The 22,329-nt window shown below is 44.5% G+C and overlaps 1 protein-coding gene across 7 annotated transcripts in view; it reads left to right on the forward strand.

Annotated features, from left to right (window-relative positions):
• The window catches only part of SORCS2 (sortilin related VPS10 domain containing receptor 2), a 1,939,515-nt gene that overhangs the window by 1,494,792 nt on the left and 422,394 nt on the right, over positions 1-22,329 (forward strand). For all 7 annotated transcript variants that reach the window (XM_069203288.1, XM_069203250.1, XM_069203258.1 and 4 more), the window contains exon 7: positions 4,070-4,188. In XM_069203288.1, coding sequence (XP_069059389.1) covers positions 4,070-4,188 — 119 coding nt within the window. The remainder of the gene's footprint in view (positions 1-4,069; positions 4,189-22,329) is intronic.

The following is a 22,329-nucleotide window of genomic DNA, read 5'->3' on the forward strand; positions in this document are numbered from 1 at the left end:
CAGCTGATAACAAGGCACCTGAGTCTTACAGTCCACATGGGAATTCTTTCTCTCCTTTAAGTTAATATTAATTATCTGCCACTATATCTCAATGAGTTGAATGTTTGCAGTGAGCGTGCGTAATTTTCAGATGATAATTTTGAAATGTTTAGATCTCAGCCGTGAAACTGGGCCACCTATCCTCCTGAGGTCAATAAATTGAGTATCATTGCTCTTGGTAATAACAACACTTGGTTTTTAAAGTACTTAGAAATGTCAGAATTGTAGAATGAAGCACTATATAAAATAAGTGAATATAATTGCCAGTGGGTACCAGCGGCCACCGTAGACAAGTCTAAATTTTGACCAGTTTTCTCACGTAACGAGCCATCAAAAATGTAATGCATTTTCATTTAATGAGCTGTTGACCAACCTGTTGAAGGGCTATGAGCCTGACTGTAAGGCATTTGAAAAAAGTCTTTACACCATTATATTTCTCTGCAGCCCTATATCTGAGGATACTGTTATACACCAGTAACATATGTAGCATTATCACAAGGAGTTGACATATTTTTAGTCGGACTTTCAAATTTGTCCTGGTAATAATTTCCATCCACTTCCTTGATGTCACTTGCTGTGAATTTATCATGGCAAAAGTTCAGAATATTTTGCGTACTGTGATGTCTTGTGATTCCTGTGAAATCATTCAGGGCCAAAGGGCATATAGGGCCTGATTACAACTTTGGAGGAGGTGTTAATCCGTCCCAAAAGTGACGGTAAAGTGACGGATATACCACCAGCCGTATTACGAGTCCATTATATCCTATAGAACTCGTAATACGGCTGGTGGTATATCCGTCACTTTACCGTCACTTTTAGGACGGATTAACACCTCCTCCAAAGTTGTAATCAGGCCCATAATGTCCCTTCCGCTAACCCGGTATTTTGGTGAATTGACGTCCATGCAACTACTGAACTAAAGTAGGTTTCTGGTTGCTCCAAAAATACAGAGACTTACTGTATTCACATATCACGGTGTGTTATGTAGCATGATATTCTACTAATTTATCCATGACCTTAACCACACACATGATGTGGTCTCTGCCACACCACATAGGTAGAGAAAATATCTGTGTACTCGAGTGAAACAAATCATTGAAACTATATAATTACAGAGGCCCGCACAATTATCTGAAAATGGTTTGTTAACAACAAAAGAAAGCAATATGCACACTGTTAATAGGTGATGTAAAAAGCCTAATCGCTTACAGCAATATCCGATTGGAACCTCACTTGGGCATTTTACACACTTTGTAGAGCGGTAGCATTATGAACAACACAGTGGCTCCACTTGTACAATGTCAAATGCACAGTCAACGAAAAGGCCATTAGTAGATAGCGGGGCTTGATTAAAGAAACTGCCCCAACTACAATGGACAATCACGCCGTCTTCTGAGCTCTATCACAAGCTAATTTTGTATTACATATGGGACACCCAACCATTTGTGCGCCTTGTGTACTATTCATTTTGCTGGTGCAACGTTGCTGCTGGCACAATGTAAAGTGGATGTGCACATATTTGCGTTCGTGCACAAGCATGATACCACAGACTCGTCAGCATTAAGGCAATCTATTGATTGGAGACTGGGCACAGTTTCTGAGCCTATCCAGTGCGACATTTGGGAGAGGAGAAGGAAGGCCGCAGGAATTCCCTATCCAGGAGCAGGGTGCAGTCAAAAACTGCCACTCTTTGTGGATAGAGGCCCGTAATCGTCGTCCAAAGTCACCTCTAGGCACTTACGCAGAGACAATGACAGTACAGGAGAGGCAGCATTGCCACTGTCTATGCTAGTGATGTCTGTCCCCTACGCCCTGGGGCTCTGATGGGGCCATCTGTCTATGTTTGGTAAGGAACATGTACTTAGAAAGCACCTTATGGTCACTTGGCATGCCCTTCCTGGTGAAATCCTTCTCATGAAGTTCGCTATTCCTTCGGATTTCTCCCACATTAGCATTTGATGCCCATTAACTGTGTTCCATTTGGGATGCATCCATCTTTGATACCATTAAGGGCTTTGTATAAACCTTCCTAAGCAGCTGCATCGAAGCAGCTGTGGATAAAAGTTTTGCTTGTTTGTTGGCTCTTGTGTTGTTTCACTGCTATGAAGAATTTGGCCTGTGTGCAGGGATTTGTGGTATCAGGTGCCTGCTTAGGCTAAACATTTCATTTCTATGAGTCCTGCTTCCAACTTTGTGCCCACATTTTCCATCCATGAGTTACACAATACACGAAGGGAGTGAGCATGCTCCTGCCAGCCCCCTTTCACTGCGAGACCTACAAAACCACCTCTCCCTTATACGCCCTTCCCCTTCATAACTGCTCATGCGCCCTGGGGAAGTCACACTGCACACTCTCCTGTAACACTCATCAATCAAATCAAGGATTTCTAAAGCGCGGCTAATCAACCATAGGGTCTCAAGGCGCTGAAAGAAGGCGTGCAGCTCAGTTGAATAGCCACGTATTGAGGTCCTTCCTGAACTGCTTCAGTGATGTGGTCTGTCTGAGCTTGAGGGGAAGTGTGTTCCATGTCCGGGCTGTTAGGTAGAAGAAGGGTCTTTCTCCTGCTGTTCTTTTCCAAATCTTGGTGACGGCTGCAAGAGCGAGCTGGGAGGAACAGAGACATCTGTTGGGTACATAGAAGGTGAGGCAGTGGTTGAGGTATGCTGGTCACATGCTGTGCAGTGTCTTGAAGGCACTTGATGGGTATCCTGCCCATATCATCATTTTGCTAGTTTTGTGGGTCCCCTGGGTTACCTCCTATCCCTACTGTCCCCCCATCATCAAGTTTGCCATTGTTACTCACCCTCTATCCGGTTAGATTCCCTGTGCATACTTGCCACATGACATACCCTAATTGGGGACTCTTCCCCCCTTCTCAGATTTAGTTGTATAGCTACACTGGCACCATTTTGCCCCCAGCTGATTATGCAATGATTTCTGTATATGCGCTGTATCTTTGGCTGTTGACTAAAAACTCAATAAAACTGATTTTAAAAAATGAATTTCCATTTTAGAAGTTTTTTTTTTAACTAACGGTCTTTCATTCATCATCTTCTACCTTTTTCCGTCTGTCATTGAGCAGTGACCTCACGTGCATGTCATTGTGCAGTTTACTCTCGGCAGTGTAAGTCTTCTTAAAGGATTGCAGCAGTAAAAACTGCACTGCCCTGTCCTGTTCTGACTGGCCTCTGTCATTATTAATGTATAATGACCACACCTCCAGCATCACTGTCTTATTAGGGCTATGATTCAGACACGTGGTAACTTTTTACCCCTGGTGCTACTCGCTAATGTTGCCAGGAATCAATTTCTGAAAAGGTAGGATCTGTGCTTTCCAGAGTCTTTTGAAGTGCAAATTCGCTGTCCCATTTATAAAACATTTCAAAGCAACCTGATTAACATCAAACAGTCCAGCACATTGTTTGGTTTGTGGGCAACAGAAATGCCTGCATGAGCGCTAATGGATAAAGGACAACCCTCTAGGATAAGAGAGGAGTGTCCTGTTGTATTAATGACCTGAATGATGCTAATGACATCTGAGTTTGCTTTGTTGATTACACACTTTTTAGTGTCCCAAGAGTCGATCACCACATTTCTATGGGGAAGCTTCAGGCGCACATTGATCTATTGAAGGTAATGTTTCTGCGGGGGGGGGGGGGGAGGGCGGGGGGTGAATGCAACTGGACTGTTCGTGGGAACTACATACACTCTTCCTAATTAAAATGGATAAACAGTTCCTCGGGATTCCCTTTCGCTAAAGGACTGTTTTCATCAAAAAGCCTATTATACAATAGCGAAATTCAACATAATGCGCCATGTTTTCTTAAAAGTCACATTGAATGTCACAGTATCTGAGGAAATTACACCTATGTATACACTGACATCAGGCAATTCAGAATCAAAAATATGTGGGTCAAATGCGATTGTTATTTGCAAAATATCTATTCTATTGTTATTTATGGCATCTGGAAACAGAGTTGTAGATTGCCAGAGATGATTTGAAACCACTCGTGTTTTGACACCATTCAGGTTTTCGTTACGTCATCTGTCCAATTCAGAACTGTTCTGATAAAACCTTGGCACGTCCGTTCTCTGGCGCGATGGACCAGAATTCTCTGACGGTGCAGGACGATTATGTCTTTCTGAAGGTAAGATCTTTCCTATTGCTGTGTATTGTAAAATCAGGCAACTTCACCCGTGATAAATCTTTGCAATATGTTCTGCATAGGTGACAGTATTGTTAACTTGAAATCTCAGGTGGTCAAACCCTTTTTAGAACTTTTGAGATTTTATAAAGTTCCAATGAAATTGGCAACTATGTTTTCGAATACGATAATCTGCTTCTAAACTGCCAATGTACGTTTAACAGCACTTCAACTTCTAAACCAGAAGATACAAAATCACAACAGAAAATATTTGCAACATGGCATTTCACTACTTTCCCTATATCCCTCCAATATTAAGGGCCTGATTACAACTTTGGCGGAGGGTTTAATCTGTCCCAAATGTGACGGATATCCCGCCCGCCGTATTACGAGTCCATTATATCCTATGGAACTCATAATACGGTGGGCGGGATATCCGTCACAGTTGGGACGGATGAATCCCCTCCACCAAAGTTGTAATCAGGCCCTAAGGTGGCAAGTACAACCTCGGCGGTCTTTTTACAAGACCGCCGAGGGACCGCCATGCGGAAGACCGCCAGTAGTGGTGGTTTGCCGCTCGCCGTATTATGACTGTTGGCTGCTCTCCGTCCTGTTTACGACAGAGAGCCGCCAACAGCCATTCTGGCGGGCGGCGGGAAAGTGGAGGTTGCTCCACTTCCACCGCCACGCCAACAGAACACCGCCCAGCGGATCACGTCCTGTGATTCGGCGTGGTGGTGTTCTGTTGGCGGTGTGGTGTCGGCAGAACAGCCCCCATGGCTCCCGTCCCCTCCCGGAGGATCGACGGACAAGGTAAGTCGATCGTCCGTTAGGAGAGGGGGTGGGGGGGTGTTGTGTGGTTGCATGGGGGTGTGCGTCTGTGTATGTAGAGGGGGGGTGTGAATGCGTGTATGTCTGTATGGATGTCTGTATGGATGTCTGTATGGATGTGCGCTTGTATGTCTGTATATGGGTGTGCGTGTCTGACCGAGTGTGTGGATGTAGACATGTATGTTGGTGTGTGTGCGTGTATGTGTTGGTGGTGCCTGCGTGTGAGTTATGTGATGTTGGGGGTCGGGGTGGGGAGGGGGGCCCTGCCACCTTTGGGGGGTGGCAGGGGTGGGGGGGTTGTAGGGGAGGGAGTCGGGGTGGGGGTGGGCGGTGGGTTAGACCCCTATCAGTGCCAGGGAAGGAATTCCCTGGCACTGATAGGGCTTACCGCCATGGATTTCATGGCGGTTCCTACCGCTGGAAATCCACGGCGGTAAGCCGGGTCGAAATACCGGTGGCGGTATTGTGACGGCCGCCGGGCTGGAGACCCAGGTCTCCAGCCCAGCGGTCGTCTCCGCCCTGGCAGGCAGAACGGTGAAGCGGCGGATGACCCTGGCGGTAACCGCCATGGTCATAATACTCAAAAAAAGACCGCCAGCCTGTTGGCGGTCTTACCCCCGCTTTAACACCGTCTGCCAGGGTTGTAATGACCCCCTAAGTGTTTTAACCACAAAAAAACACTGTATGTGGTAACGTCAATTGTCTTTTGGATAAATTAAGCATAGGACAAGATGGTGTGCAGATGAGACAAAAAATGATTCATCAGGTGGGCAATTCCAAGTCTCAGAGGTAAGCATACCATCACGTCTAGATCGGTGGTTCTTAAACTGTGGTGTGGTCAGGGGTCCTCTGGGGGTCCGGAAAGCCTTCTCAATCTTTGTAACTACTTAGGAAATTAAATAGTATTTACAGAATAATAAAGTGTATAAAAATAAAAAAGCAAAATGTAAAGTCAAAATATTAAAAACGTTCTCTAAACGTGAAGTAATTTTCAAATTGGGGACTGAAAATTAAGTTGGTGTAAGGCCTGACATCCTTGGTGGGAGTCACCAAATCTTAGTTGTCTTGGCCCCTCCTATTTTGCTGAATTCATTTTAATTGGCTTTAGGTCTCTGCACTCTTTACCCCATTTTAACCAGTGCTAAAGTGCTTGTGCTCCCTCCCTACAGCATGATACAGTTGGCTACATCCAAATGGCCCATTTAATTTGCTTGCAAGCCCCTAGTAAATGGTACTACATGTTCCCAGATCCTGTAAATTAAATGCTATTAGTGGATCATTGTGCCACCCAGTAAAGTAGCCTTTGAAAACATGCCTCAGGCCTGCCGCCTGTAATGCACTTTTAAACTGCCATTTCGACCTGGCAAAATAATCCTTTTGCCAGGCATAAATCTTCCTTTTTAATGCATGTGTCAACTATAAGTTAGGCCCCAACCACTGCCAGGGCAGGGTGCATTGTATTTAAAAATAAGGACATGTGGGCTTCGAGTTTTACATGTCCTGGTAGTGAAACACTCCCAAACAATGTTTTTCCCAATTGCAAAGACCTATGGGGGTCATTACAACACTGGCGGTCAAAGACCGCCAGGGCTGTTTTGACGGAAGCACCACCAACAGGCTGGCGGTGCTTCCCATGCATTACGACCTCGGCGGAAGCGCCGCGGTCGCACCGCCGGGGCCGGCGGTTTCCCACCACAATGGCCCCAGCGCTTGCAGCGCTGCCCAGGGGATTACGAGTCCCCCTACCGCCAGCCTTTTCCTGGCGGTTTGAACCGCCAGGAAAAGGCTGGCGGTACGGGGAGTCATGGGGCCCCCTGACACATCCCCGTGCAGCTTTTCACTGTCTGCACAGCAGACAGTGAAAAGCGCGACGGGTACAACTGCACCCGTCACACGGCCGCAACAGCGCCGGCTCCATTTGGAGCCGGCTCCTGTGTTGCCGCCGCTGTGCCGGCGGGCGGAAACTAGGTTTCCACCCAGCGGGGATCTCCAAATGGCCACGGCGGGGGTGTGGCTGCATTGGCGGCCGCCCGGCGGTCCGATCTTGGCGTAATGAGGGCCTATCTCTCTCATAAGATAACATTGAATTACCTCATTACTTTTATGTGATAACCTACGTTTGGGAGCAGATAGGAACATTATGTTGGCACTCAAATAAGTTGTAGTTCAACATCCTCTTCAATGGCATAGTCGGATTTTAAGTCACAATTCTAAAAAATGCCACTTTTAGAAAGTTGCCATTTTCTTTTCTTTACCATTTGGTGCCCTGTGCCAGGGTCCTGGGTCACATGAATGAAGGTAGCTTAGCTGTTGGCCTTTTTGTATTCCTCCCAGACAATGAGACAAAGGGGGACTAGGTGTTTGCAGGATGGGCTATTCTGCCAGGATGGATGGGGCGAAGCCATTCCCTGCCCCACTTACACTTTAAATGGCTGTCTCCAGCATGCACACAAATGTACCTGACACCAGTCTTTTGTACCCCAGACTGCCTGGAGCCTTTGCAGGGGAAGGGAAGAACTCTAGAACCAGATGTGAAGATAATATAGAGAGTCCCCTGTCTTCAAAGGCTGGCAACAGGTATAAGTATTAGACCTCGTGAGCCACTCATCAGATCACATCTGGACCTGTGGAAGACACTGCCACCCGAGGAAAGAAGCCTGGACCTGCTCCTTGAACACAGGACCACAAGAGTGACTCCAAGGGCTAGCTGGCTGGCCTCCTGTGAGAGCTACAGGGACATAACAAGCTCAAAAGACCTGTCCTACATCTGCCCAGCTAAAAATAACATGCACCTAGACATGCTGGCCTCTGTTAGAGTGAGTCCCTAATCCCCAAAAGATGCCTTCCCAAGTCCTCGTTCCTTGACTGGAATCAAAGTACACCTCTCTGTTAAGAAGGGTAAAATCCTGAAGTGTTGGGCTCTTCACGACTGTGAACAGGCCTGTTCACACTGAGTCTCTGCCGCCTGCAATGACCGCCAACTTGAAGCCTCAGTGAACTTGATTCTTCATGCTACAGTGAACAGCAGTTACAAATGGCAACGTGAGATCTGCCCTCCATCTTTTTCGCGTGTCAGCCTTATATTTGTTTGCCATGGGCAGCTGGGAGAGTATCATGAAAGTGTACATTTGACAGTGCACAACTGTATGTCTGATTCTTTGCAAATTCACTTTTTAAAGTGCATACATTTAAAGATGAACTTCTCTGATTTAGTACATGTGCTGCAGAAGGCACACCTCAGAAACATAGAGGCAATTGCTGTTCTGCAAACGAGCTGTGCTGTTACTACACCTAGGAACAATACTCACCCATAGGGTCAGTGGTGTGGTCACTTAGCATTCTATCTACTGCAAAAAAGGCTCATTGTCTTTTGCCTCCATCAGTGATAAAGAGATTGCTGCTGCTCCTCTCAGTCAACGTTCTTGCTGCTGAAACAGCCTAGAAGGTTCTGCCTGCTGAAGAACCAACTGGCAAAGCTCAGGAGTATATAGGAAAAAAAGGATGCCAAACAAAAGGTTCTGTTATTGCACCCTCTATTGTGAGGAAATGACATTCTTCAGAAGAAGTAGGCATGGTTATCTTCAATTCCAGCCCTATCCAAATGGTCACTGAACCAGTGTTTGTGGTCAGGGTTTCACAACCTAGCCTAATTGCCTATGCTGCCATTAAAGAACTATGGGCTGCAATGATTACATTCCCTATTTTTCATCATATTCATCATACCTGATTTTTGCTCTTTTTAATTGCAGCAGTATTCTTTAATTAATTTCCTTAACAGGAATGCTATATGCTGAACTCTTTCTCAACCATGACTTAGGGTAGTGTTGGTGTCTCTATTATCATCTCCTGCATAATTCATCATCCCCAAACTAGAGAGGAGATTTCGTCCAGTGGCTCGTGCTGCTATCTTTGCAACGCGTGGAACCAGGTTTTAATCTCAGCCTCTAATCACCATTCTGTGAGTCTGGCTAAATCACTTAACCCCCGTGCCTTAAAAAGGGAAGGAAATGTGCAAAATAGTCACGTTCTGTTGTAAAGTGCTCTGATGTTCTTGTGCCAGCTTTGCACTACAAAGAAATGTACAAACAATAGAAAACTACCAGTATTGCCAAGTAGTATTTTACACCCTTTGTGGCTTTTTGTTCCTTAATGGGTCCTCTTATCAAGACTCTTGTCACATCTATTTTAATTGCGGGGTGGCAACACGACTGCTGGTAAAAGCCGCCCTTTCCTCAGTCAATCAAGAAGAAAACTAGACAACATCCAGTTCTTGACACTTTGCAATAGTTCACTTTTACCACGGATCCTTCTCAGGATCTTGCTTAACAATTACAACTTCAACTTGAAAAAGGCCCCTAATACACAATTTAGCATTAAGGGCAACTTACATCCAGGACTCCTGTAAAATGTAGGGAATTTCAAATCCCTAGCAAACTGCTGATGTTATGTCATTGACCTCAAGACCATTTCAGTAGGCTTCACCACTGTTACAGGTCTCTTTCTGAGACCACACAAAATTACCCTCTTTTGGTCTAGTAGCCTTTCCAATTGTGCTATGACTTTTAGAATTGTTTGGCTAAGGAGACGTAGTCTGTACTTGTCCAATAGACTACCAATCATCACAATTTTGTCATGACCATTGATGTTCTTTAGGATGTTCTTGGTCACCTGTTGAGGAAAAAGTGTTTACTGTGCCAGAGGTCTACTCAGGCCCCCTCATATGCAAAACGATTGTGCTATACCAATTCAACCAGGAACTATTGTACTATTTGGGCATATCGGTTTCCTGTAGAAGACTGAGAGTTAAATACTCGAGGCCTATTTACACGAGAGCTTGCAAGAGGGATTGATTGTAAATTCTTCATCTCCAGCTGGGGCAACACTTATGTCAGAGACTGAGATGTCAGGCAGCACATTGACTATGGAGGATTTATTGAAATTACCACCAAGGATAAATATCCTTTACCTCTTATTCAAGACTTTTGGGAATCAGTATAAGGAGCACAAATATTCACCAAAATCGATTTGTAAGGTGCTTATCATCTCATGCTTATAGAAAAGTGTGATGAGTGAAAAAAGGGTTTCTGCACACCGTTTGGGCATTTTGAATAATATGTAATGCTATTCCAGCTGTGCAGTGTCTGCTATATTTCAACTTTTAATTGATTCGATTTGTTATGTTGTTTTGAATAATTTTTGCTTTTTTCCAAAATCATTACTGGACATCTAGAGTATGTGACCAAAGTATTATATAATCGAACAACACTTGTAGTTCTAATATTAGCAAAATCAGCCGAAACCTATTCCAAATACAGAAAATCAAACCACACTAGAGCCTTATTTTTAATTAAGTCTTTCCATGTTATTGTCACAACAAATTCCCAATGTAAACACCCAGTTACATTGGCACCGATATTTTACTTTTTAAACAATTCGGAAAAAATAATTTAAGCCACTGGACCTAATTCATAAACAAACTGCAAAAGCACATCACTGTTCTGCAATGGAGAAGATTTTCCTGGAATACCTCTCAAATTACAATAGCCTGAGCTTTCCCAACGATATGTCTCAAACGCTTTTTAAAATAATCCTTTGTCTGAGCAAATATTCACACAGGTATTTGTTCCCGAACAAAAGATAGGTGCAAACGCTTTATGCAAATGTTTAACTTTATTTTTTCCATGGCGAAAATATTTTTTCTAATGGAGAAGCGCTTTCCTCCAGATGCCTTCATATTTGCGCAAACAATGGTATCCGTGTACTATAATGCTCACTCCATGCCTTGGAAGCGGATTCACTTACGTGCAATATTACTAAGGACTGCAATATCATATTAGGTATGTGTAAATAGATTTTTAAGTCCAAATTGGATAAATATAGCCATGTGCATGTGTAAGTTGAACTCATTCCAGCTTTGTGGCTTAGGCCCCATGATAAGGAATTGGTCCCTTGGTGGTACTTTCTGTTTATGTGATACAGAGGATACTAAGAAATTCTAATTGTACCAATATCCATATAATGTACATTATGCCAAAATACGCTCATCCACTTCAACTGAATTGGTTCCACTCTCCAATTAGAAGCGTGTCCATTTTCCATACTGACAAAAACATGGTTACTTAGAATGACATGGCATTTCACAGAACATATGTGTCAAAATACATTGCGCTAGACTTTGTTCTGTGGAATTCTTTCCTGCAGAAGTTACTTTATTGTTTTTTTTTCACAATTTTACATAGTCACATGTCATTTGTTCAAGCCTTGATGTCCCCACAATCATTCCATGACTCCACATATAAATCATGCAATAAGTTTCCAAAACAGTGGCATGATTATCTCTATAGAGCCAAAAGGTAGACTTTCCACTGAATCAAATTACCTTTTCTGCAAACACATACTGTTTGCTGAAATTGAAACTCACAATACGCAAATGGGTCTGTAGAATCCTCCATTATCCGTCATATAGCTCCAAAGGAACTGCCACCATTGCATTACTCAGCAGTCACCTCTACAGAGAGTGAAATCACTCAACGCATGAGATTTCCTCACAACGTCTTCAACAAGTGACATCACAGGTATCCTACCAAAACAATTCTTGAAAAAAAGAAGAAATAAGATAAGAGGATCTCATTTTCCATTATCCATCTTTAAATGAAGTCACATCACTGGGTTCCCTCCAAACACATCTTTAACTAGGCAAGTGAACTTCATCCTGATGACGCAGAAATGAAGGTTTTACATTTACTAGCGCATAAAACGTAGTGCTGTAATAATCAAGTGTGACTTTAACCGAACTAATAAAGATTGTACGGGGACAAATGTGCCCTCAGAGTAGTTCGCCAACATTTATAAGCGTGCTTTATATAACGTGATGTATTAGAATTGTACTAATCTGACATAACCGTAAACGTGTGCCATGATTTGCTTGTTTGAAATGTTTTAACTTAGCATAACTTTAGTGGAGGCTTCGGCCTAGTTGCCTTGTCTCACGGTTTAGATGCTCGTATTTTTCTAATGTGCTAATAAAACGTGTATTCTTGCTTGAAGTTGTACTTTTCCAGTGAGATCGGTTCACATGCTTATCTTTAAGGTTTCGTGCCAGCCTGGCATCTTCTTCTTTGCTCCAAGGTCAATCTGCAGGTGCAGACAATGGAAGCTCTGAAAGTGAGTTAATTGGTAAAATATGTTGCAACTCACGTTCCCGACTCCAAGGATAATGTATGCCTAGGTAGAAGCTTGTGAATTGTTGTTTTTGATTGGACAATTTGAAGCCAACCTATGAACCCTCCAATGGAAGACCCTACTGGATTTGAACTGTTGTTTATAAAAACCTGGTGCACAAGAAGAAAACGAACATTATTGCCCATTGCAGCCATTATGGCCCATCTTGCCGACCTCGTCATTTTGCCATCTTCTACGATGCCAATTGATGTTCGACGCCATTTTGAATGAGACTTTGATGCTTTCTCTAATCGAGAGAAAGAGACTTTAACTTTGATTTGCCCCTTTGCATAAAGCAGTAGTTTTGTCCTTTTATCTTGCCGCTGTGAGGCAATTGCCCCGTCCACCCTGCCCCCTTTGCCCCCGTCCCATGCTGATCGAAACCGGTACCTGTGAGACGAAGACTTCCTTGAATGCTGATTGAATTTGGTAAATATGAAAGGAAAATGTACAATTGCATTGTGTTTCTTTTTAGGTAACCAACTGCTGATTTTTGATAAGAGCCCTAGTTAGGAGTTTTCCAAATTAATGTTGCTAAATTGTTTTTGCATGAAATCCCACATGCAGATGCTAATTTGAGGTTAGATGAGGATTCATTTGTTGCACGATGCAATTTGAGACCTTGTTATGCTGACTAATGTATGCAATTAGCCCATTACAGATTATAGTTTTAGTGGTTTGCGTTGCTATTATCGAATGCATTGTTATTCAAATGCTGCATAGATTGCATCTTTTTAGCCGTTATGGACAGCTATTAATGTTCATTTACATATATCATTTGGTGTTGAGACACATTTATATTGTGCTAGCTTTGTTAATATAGGGAAATAAATTCATTAACTTTGAATTAACTGGTGTGGTTATTCATGGCCGAAAGGTCATGGTTCGCCGAAATGTTTTCTGGATTAATTGTGAAGTGTTATGTTGATCAGGGCATTGCTTATGTTCGTTATTGATTATTGATTTGATTAAATTGACTAATCTCGGGTGAAGAGAGCCCCACTTGGTCAAAAGATTCATCGACCCAAGAGCGTCCAGATACAGGTAATTTATTAGTACGGAACGCTCTATCAGTAGATGGTAGCAGAGGACGGTTTCGCCCTTTGGGACCTCACTCGAGAGGACGGTTTCGCCCTTTGGGACCTCACTCGAGAGAACGGTTTCGCCCTTTGGGACCCCACTCGAGAGAACGGTTTCGCCCTTTGGGACCCCACTCGAGAGGTATATGGTGTTGAATTGAAGGTTACGCTCTTTGAGACCCCACTCGAGAAGTATATGGTGTTGAATTAGATTTTTTTTGGGTAAAACAGATTGAGAGAATGATGATGCCCTAAGTCCCCCGCGACTTTCCCGGGATCTCGGAGCTTGCGAATGGAGAGAATGGAGGTGTGAAATCGGCGTTGGCGGTACTAGTGACGGTATGAGTGAAGTCAGGATTTTGCGCTTGCACAGCTTATTGCCGCAGATTGTTTGAAAAGGTTGCGAGGATTTTAGAGAATAGCGGAGGTGCGACTCCGAGTGTGAGAGTAGGGAAGTCGTCGAACTTCATGTGCATGTGGCGCTTTGTGCAGAAAAAGGTCCACGTGGTTGTTGTTGTTGAGACGGGCCCTGCGAGGTCAAGAGACTCCGGAGTATGTTGAAAAGTGTATGAGACACTTGTTTTATGTTGTGGTCTGGTCGGTTTAATAGGTTGACCGGGCGTGGTCAACGAGTCGGTACGTGTGTTAAGGGAGTGGAAGAAAACTTCGACTTCGGGCTTTGACAAATTCTAAGTGCACTAGAATAGATCATTGACAAGTTGAGAGCAGAGTCTGCGGGTCAGGATTTGCTTGCGAAAGTGGGGACCGAGAAAGATGGAATAACTGCTGAGGCTAGTGAAAAATCCCTAAGGTCCTGAAGCGATTGTGTTACCCTTCCTGTAGTAAACCGACAGATCTGTTTTATTATTATTTGGTTGCTCGCGATACATGCCAGAAGTTGTTACGAGAGGAGCTGAGTGAAGGAGGACAAGCCGCGAGGCTTTGTCAGCCGCAGTGTGTGTGAGTGTGACGTCACTAGGAGCCGCGCTGGGATAGGTTGGTTGCAGAGAAGGGCCGCGCACGGATTGGACGCAGTCCGTGGGGCTCGATTGGAAGGGGAAAGGCAAGCGAAGAGTATTCCGGGAATTAAAGTCACTTATTGATTACAAACTTTGTGAAATAAAAGACGAGAAAATGAAATTTTTTAAAGCATTAAAGAGTGCGATGAAGGGGGAGTCTTACATTAAAGCGAGCGTAGGAGAGGAGACGCCACCCGAAGGTACACCAGCTTACATTGTAATGTAGGAAAGGGGGGTAGCTCCGTGCCTTTGGCTAAAGCAATGGCACAAGCTGACAGAGAGACATGGGAGCGTAGCGTTCCCGATCCATGGGACATTCAATATAAGGATCCTAGAGAATTTGAGATTCGCGATGTACGACATGAAGGTACCTCCAAGGCCAGCACAGTTTGAGGCTCTAGCGATTTGGGAACTAATGGCTAGACAGCAACAGCAAAAGAAGTTCGAGACCAGGATAAGAAAGGTAGAAAAGACACTAGCGGACGCTAGGTGAGATAATGCACAGAAGGTGTGGAGGTCAGATATATTGCAGGGGATAAAATTGTTTCCCGCAATTGCTAAGGAAGAAGAGGCGACAGGCAAGAAAGCTACCTGTAAGACAAACAGGAGGTGTTCCAAAGATAGAGAGGACGAGGAAAAGTTAAGGAGAGAAGACGAGTCAGAGGATGAGGAATTCATCATGCAATTGCTGAACGACCGTCCACCACCTTATGCAGAGAGTGAACAAGGTCCAAGTACCAGTTCTGCCCCTCCGGCACCGGTACAGAATAATGAAACTCCGAATTCAGAAACGCCATCGGGATCTAAGGACCCGAGTTTACTGTTCACCCCGCAGATACCGCAGGTTAGGAGAATATATCCAGATGTGCCTATGTTGAAAACAGCAGAAAATTATCAGCCGCAGGTCCCAAGGTACTACAGCAGTGACAACAGTACGGGAATGATTCTAGATCCAACCGTAATGGGAGTACAGAATGGTCGCAACCCAACATTGGCACAAGCTGAATCAACCCAGCTTTTGATGCCTCAAAAGCAGATGCAGGGGGGGACCGCACATGCTCAGATGACGGGGAGTCAGACGGGCATGCCGGCAATGATGACCCATAGTGTGGGAATGAACATGCCTCAGAACCTGGGGAATGGACAGAACCCAGATGCGATATCCCTACCCATTACTGTAGGTCCACCGGTACCTTTGTACATTCAGCCTAACTCAGGTATGAGCGGTCAAGGATCAGTGGTGCAGAATGGGAAGGAAAGGAGGTGAATAGAAAACACTCCAGAGACAACTCCGATAGCGGCTCTGCCAACTGGATCTGGGTCCTTGATGGAGTTTAGTCCCATATGTGCTCAGTCAACAGTGGTGAGGTCGAGTCCCCCACTGATGATACCGCTATCATCGAACACTGAAAAGTTGCCGCAACCATCAATGGCAGTCGATGTGAATGCTACACTGATGGGGTTGAATGCGCAACAGCTGACACAGTGGTTCAACAGTCTGAATTCCACACAAAGCTCAGCCAGTGGGAAGGGAGAGGACTATCTGAATAGGGTCAGGTTGAACATGGAAGCAGAAGAATTGGTGGAAGGGACTATGGGTTTGAATAGGTTAGAGTCCTACTCGGAAGAAGAGCTGAGGTATCTATGTCCCAGGATTACGAGAGAAGTGAACAAGGTACATAGAAGGTTGCAAGAAATAGCTGACAAAAACGGGGTTGAGATAGACAAGACAAAACACTTGAGCAGGAGCTATAGATTGGATTTCGGGACCACAGACTTTGAACACATGAGGTCAGCAGGCATGAAAACGCACCTTAGAGAATTGCTGCAGAGTGCACAAGTGTGGAAGTGCTTAGACAAATGGGAAAGCAGATGGGCAAAGAAAAAGGAAAAGAGGAAAGACAGTGTCCCAGAGCACAACGAGAAAAGATCACAGAGTAGTGATGCAATAACCATGTTACCAATGAGGGAGACAGCAGGGGGAAAATTAATACATGTACCGTGGCACAGAAGCGACATTCAGTCTTTTACGGATGATTTTCCTAAACTGAGAGAGAAACCGATTGAATGGTATCAACAGACTGATAGGTTTGTGAAGCTTGCAAAATGTCTTTGGGAAGACCTGAACACCCTCTTTGAGATTGTGGTTCCGGCAGATTTGTGGGAAGACTGCAAAAGGGCTGTAGGTTGGCCGACAAGTGAACCGGAGAGAGACAGGGATACGGGTGCACCATCACCTATGGTAATGAGCTTGTACTATAAGGTGATTGAGCATTTGAAGACGAAGGTTGCCGCGAAAAATGTGGATTGGCAGAAGATTGATCGAACTGCCCAAGAGGCTAAAGAGTCGATTCATGGTTACTATGAGAGGTTGTTGAAGGCGTTCAAGAACTATAGTGGCACGGAAACAATAGAGGCGAAGGACATGCTCCATTTTGTGTTTAGATTTGTGGAAGGGCTGAGACCAGAGATAAGTCAGATGATAAAGACGCATTTGATTTGTTGGCAGTCGAAACCGATTGATGAGGTGTTGAATTATGCGAAATACTGTAGCGACGAAATTGAAGTGAAACAGAAAAGGTTGAAAGAGAAAGTGATGGTGATGCAACTTAAAGCAGCTCAGACAGGTTTGCAAGGGTTGCAAGGGTTCCAACAGCAGATACCGCAGCCGCAGCCGCAGGGAAATATGGTGTTTCAGCCACAGGCGAGAGGCAGAGGCAGAGGAGGCTTTGGGAGTAATGGTCCGGATTTGAACACTGTTGCGATTCCGAATGGTGTGCAGGCAATGAAAAGGGTGATGCCGTGTCACGTGTGCGGAATCGTCGGGCATTGGAAACGCGAGTGCCCGATGGTGGTGCAGGAAGGTGCAGGTGTTGGTCAGCAAAACAATGATGTCAATGCATTCCAGACAATGAGGGGACCGAAAATGAGAGGTCCAAACCCAAATTTTCAGACAATAAATCAGCTGCAGGGATTACAGCCCATGCAGCCGCAGCAGATGCAGATGCCCCGTATGCAGATGACGCAAATGCAGCCAATGCAACAGCAGTTTCCCATGGTACCTAATCAGCAAATGCAAATACCTTTGGCACCAGTGAGTCAGCAGCAAGTGATGGTTCCTCCACAGGTCTCGGGTCAGGTGATGAATACAAATGGCACAGTACAACAGTTCCCATTACACAGTGAGAATGGAATAAACAATGTATGGGAGAGTGAAAGTTCAGATGAGGAAGGAAATTGTGTGCTTGCAGCATCCTTGGAAGTTGATCAAAAGGGTCCATATGTGGAGGGAAGAGTTATGGGTCATCGTGTTTCATTCTTGGTTGACACAGGAGCCACACGTTCAACTGTTAGGAGCATTGAAGTACCAAATTTGCCACTCTCAGGGAGAACAGTTCAAGTAGTGGGAGTAGCAAACAGGCACCTGACGAACCCAATCACAGATCCAGTACAAGTCAGAATTGGTAACTATCAAGGGTCACATAATTTTGTGGTAAGTGACTCAAGCCCGATAGCACTGTTAGGGAGAGACCTATTGTGCAAATTGGGATGTTCGATTATGTGTTCGAACGATGGAATTAGAATTCAGACGAGCAGTGATGGGGAAGAAGAGGACAGTGTAGAAGGGGATGAGATGGAAACTGTCGATGAAGAATATCCTCTGATTAACCTTTTTCCTATGATAACTGAAGAAGATATTCCAGCTGAATTACGGGAAACAGTCGGAAAGGAAGTGTGGGATATGACAGGAAAAGAGGTGGGATTGGTGAAAGGAGTGGAACCAGTGAAAGTGACCGTAAAACCCAATGTAACCTTTCCCCAGACCCCACAATACCACATGGCACAAGACACCCTCATGAAAGTCGCCCAACTCATTGACGAGTTTGTAAAACAGGGAGTGCTGAAAGAAGTGTTAAGCAGTCCATGTAATTCACCAATCATGGGACTAATAAAGCCGAGTGGAAAGGTCCGAATTGTGCAGGACTTGAGGAAAATAAATGACATCATAATTAAATGCTGCCCTGTAGTACCGAATCCAGCTGTGATAATGTTTCAGGTCCCTTGCGATGCCGAGTGGTTCTCAGTCATCGACTTGTCACAAGCATTCTTTTCGGTGCCTCTTCATGAGGACAGCCAATTTCTCTTTTGTTTCAAATTCTTAGACAGAGTTTACAGTTGGTGTCGAATTCCTCAAGGGTTTTCTGAGTCACCGTCAATTTTCAATCAGATTCTAAAGAAAGACTTGGAAGCGTTAGAATTGCCATTCGAGTCAACCCTAGTACAGTACATTGATGACTTACTGATTGCATCTAAGACAGAAAGTGGCTGCACGGCCGACACCATTGCTCTACTGAACCATTTGGGAAGGAATGGACACAAGGTGTCTCCTTCAAAGTTGCAGTTCTGTCAGAAGAAAGTAAAATACTTGGGTCATCAAATAGAGAAAGGGTCACGGAGAATAATGAAGGAAAGAATAACAAGTGTACTTCAAATGAGTCCACCAAAGACGAGGAGGGAGGTGAGGAAGTTTTTGGGGATGGTGAGCTACTGTCGCCAGTGGATTCCCAACTTCTCAACTCTAGCAAAGCCTTTACTGAAACTGACCCAGAAGGATGCCTTGGATGAAATTGAGCTGAAAGGAGATGAGATGGATGCTTTTATTGAATTGAAAGAATGCATGTGCAGGGCTCCAGCTTTAGGTATGCCTGATTACACAAAGCCTTTCACATTGTTTTGTCATGAACGTGATGCATGTTCTTTGTCTGTCTTGACCCAAGCCCATGGTGGCATAAACAGACCAGTAGTGTATTTTTCAGCTACTTTGGATCCGGTCGCAGCAGCACTGCCAGGGTGTTTGCGCGCCGTAGCAGCAGTTGGTATCAGCCTCACTCAGAGTGAAGGAATAGTGATGGGACACCCATTAACAGTCATGGTCCCTCACTCAGTTGAGATACTTTTGACCCGCTCCCGAACACAACACATGACTGGAGCAAGACTCATAAGGTATGAAACAATAATTCTGGGCTCACCGAATGTGCAGCTGAAAAGGTGCACTACGTTGAATCCAGCAACCTTGCTTCCCGGTGAAAATGCTGAAATTGAGAACGCTGAAGACGTCGAGCACGACTGCCTTCAGGTGACTGAATTTTGCACAAAACCCCGACCTGATATTAGGGATACTAAGCTTGATGAAAACGACCATATTATTTTTGTTGATGGTTCATGTCTAAGAGATGGGTTGGGAATTTTGAAAGCAGGATATGCTGTATGTACTGTAACAGGTGTCTTGGAAGCGTCCTGGCTCCAAGGAGTCTATTCCGCACAAGTAGCAGAGCTTGTAGCCCTTACAAGAGCATGCCAACTGTCTACATTGATGAAGGTTACCATTTACACTGACAGTCAGTACGGGTTTGGAATTGTGCACGACTTTGGGCAACTATGGTCACAGAGAGGTTTCCTGACCTCTTCAGGGTCCCCAGTGAAAAACGGGGAGAGAATAAGGGAATTGTTACACGCCATTCAGATGCCAGCCGAAATTGCAGTGGTAAAGTGTAGTGCTCATACAAAAGGACAGGACTATGTTTCCCTGGGAAATGCATATGCGGATCAAGTCGCAAGATTTTGTGCCTTGAACTGTATATTGCTCAGGGATGAATGGAATTTGATAAGTGAGCCAGAGCTCGAACCAGCTGAAGCATTTGCCTTGAAGGTCGTGGATACAATGGATGAACTAAAAGCATTACAGAATAGCGTCAGGGAGGATGAAAGAGCTTCCTGGATTAAGTCACAATGTACAAGGAGACCAGATGAGTTATGGGTTTCAAATGAAGGAAAATTTGTTTTACCAAATAGTCTCTTATCGCAGCTAGCGCGGTTCTATCATGGGCAGGCTCACCTAGGGAGAGATGCCATGATAAGATTGTTCAAAACTGATTGGTTTAACCCCAGATTCCGTCAAGTTGCAGAAGCAGTTTGCCATCGTTGTGTCATTTGTCAGCAGATGAACCCAGGAAAGGGAACGGTTGTGAACGTGAGCCACATTGGCAGGGCGGGTGGCCCGTTCAGCAGAATGCAGATGGACTTTATTGAGATGCCTGTGCATGGAGGTCTGAAGTATGTGTTGGTGATTGTGTGCATTTTTAGTCACTGGATTGAAGCATACCCCACACGTAGAAATGACAGCCTTACAGTTGCAAAACTATTGTTGAGGGAGTTGATACCACGTTTCGGATTCCCGATCTCTTTAGAATCAGATAGAGGAAGTCACTTCAATAACGAGGTGATAAAGTTACTTTGCGCAGCGCTGAACATTGAGCAAAAACTGCATTGTAGCTATCGCCCTGAAGCCTCAGGACTGGTGGAACAAATGAATGGTACACTGAAATCAAGAATGGCGAAAATATGTGCATCGACAAATTTGAAATGGCCTGACGCATTGCCTTTGGTGTTAATGTCAATGAGAAACACCCCTGACAGAAAGACTGGATTGTCCCCGCACGAAATTCTCATGGGCAGGGCCATGAGACTTCCTGCAGTTCCCGCAAACGCGCTTTTGAATATTACAGATGATATGGTGTTAGACTACTGCAAAGGTCTGGCTGACGTGGTTCGCTCTTTCTCTCACCAGGTGGAAGCAACCACCTTGTCACCGATCCAAGGTCCAGGACACACACTGAAAGCAGGTGACTGGGTCGTGATAAAGAAGCACGTGAGGAAGTCGTGTCTGGAACCCCGTTGGAAAGGCCCTTTCCAAGTGATCCTGACGACCACTACCGCTGTGAAGTGTGCGGGAGTTCCCAACTGGATCCACGCCAGTCATACAAAGAAAGTGTTGTGTCCCACAGATGAGGAAGTTGAAGCGCTGAAACTGCCAGTACCTGATAACAAAGTGCCGAGCGCTGAGACAGAGCAAAACAGAACTAGAAGCGAACAGGCAGAAATAGAGGAGAGAGAAATATTCTCTGAGGACGAAACAATCGATTCACTTGGGGGAGACCAAGGAGAAACCTCAGACAGCGACGAAGCAGCTGAAAGTGACAAAGAGCCTGAAGAAAGTAACAGTGACAAAGGGCTCGAAAGAGGTGAAGAAGCAGGAGAGCCTGATCAGAGGAGGGCTTTCCCAGAAGCAGACGGTACAGAAAAAGAAAAGGAAAACCTGATTGACTCCCCAGAAGGAGGGGACAAGGCAGAACAGAACGAAACTGTTCAAACTTCTTCAGAAGAGATCGCAGGTCCATCAAGTGGACACAGTGCAAAGAGAAGACCAAGTATATCACTAGTAAAACTAAGAACTAGAGAAACGTTGAACGACAGTGAAGGGCCAAGAGTGAAAGAGAAAAGAAAGGAAGTGTCTGTCGTGGTACCAACATCAAGTGAAGAAAAAGACTTGGCCAAAGAGGAAAGTACCAGTGAGGCAGAATCAAAGAGAGATGCAAAATTGAAAAGGAAAAGGATACCAAACAGGAGATATTCCGGTCCAGAATGGGCATATGTAGTCAATGACGATTGGACCGACGAATTTGTATCTCTTAGCCTCGAGAACGAAGAAGAAGAGATACCAATAGAAAAGAAAAGTTTTATGGACACTATTGACTGAAAAACTGATAAATGACATTGCTTGCTATAATCTAACGTGATACAACCAGCTGAGACATTGCTAAACCGGATGAGACATTTGCTAACTTGATAAGACTTTGATAACCTGATTGACTCTTAAACCCGATTTGAGACAACGTTGCTAACTGATAAAAGACTGAGTTATTGCCGAATTGAGACAAATGCTGCTAACCGATAAGTGACTGGGCTCCTGAAGAAAACTGTGTGAACATTGCGCTCGTTCAGCTTTGTAACTAATTGCTAAATCGTTTCTTTATAGGTGCTTCTAGCTCTCTGATTCTATACAGATCATGACTAAGTACGTTACACAAAACAGTAGAGTGAAATATTGTAAATATGCGTGTATAGGCTTGATAACTGCATGTGTACTAATAATA

The sequence above is a fragment of the Pleurodeles waltl genome, chromosome 1_2 (genome assembly GCF_031143425.1).
Source record: "Pleurodeles waltl isolate 20211129_DDA chromosome 1_2, aPleWal1.hap1.20221129, whole genome shotgun sequence".
Lineage (NCBI taxonomy): Eukaryota > Metazoa > Chordata > Amphibia > Caudata > Salamandridae > Pleurodeles > Pleurodeles waltl.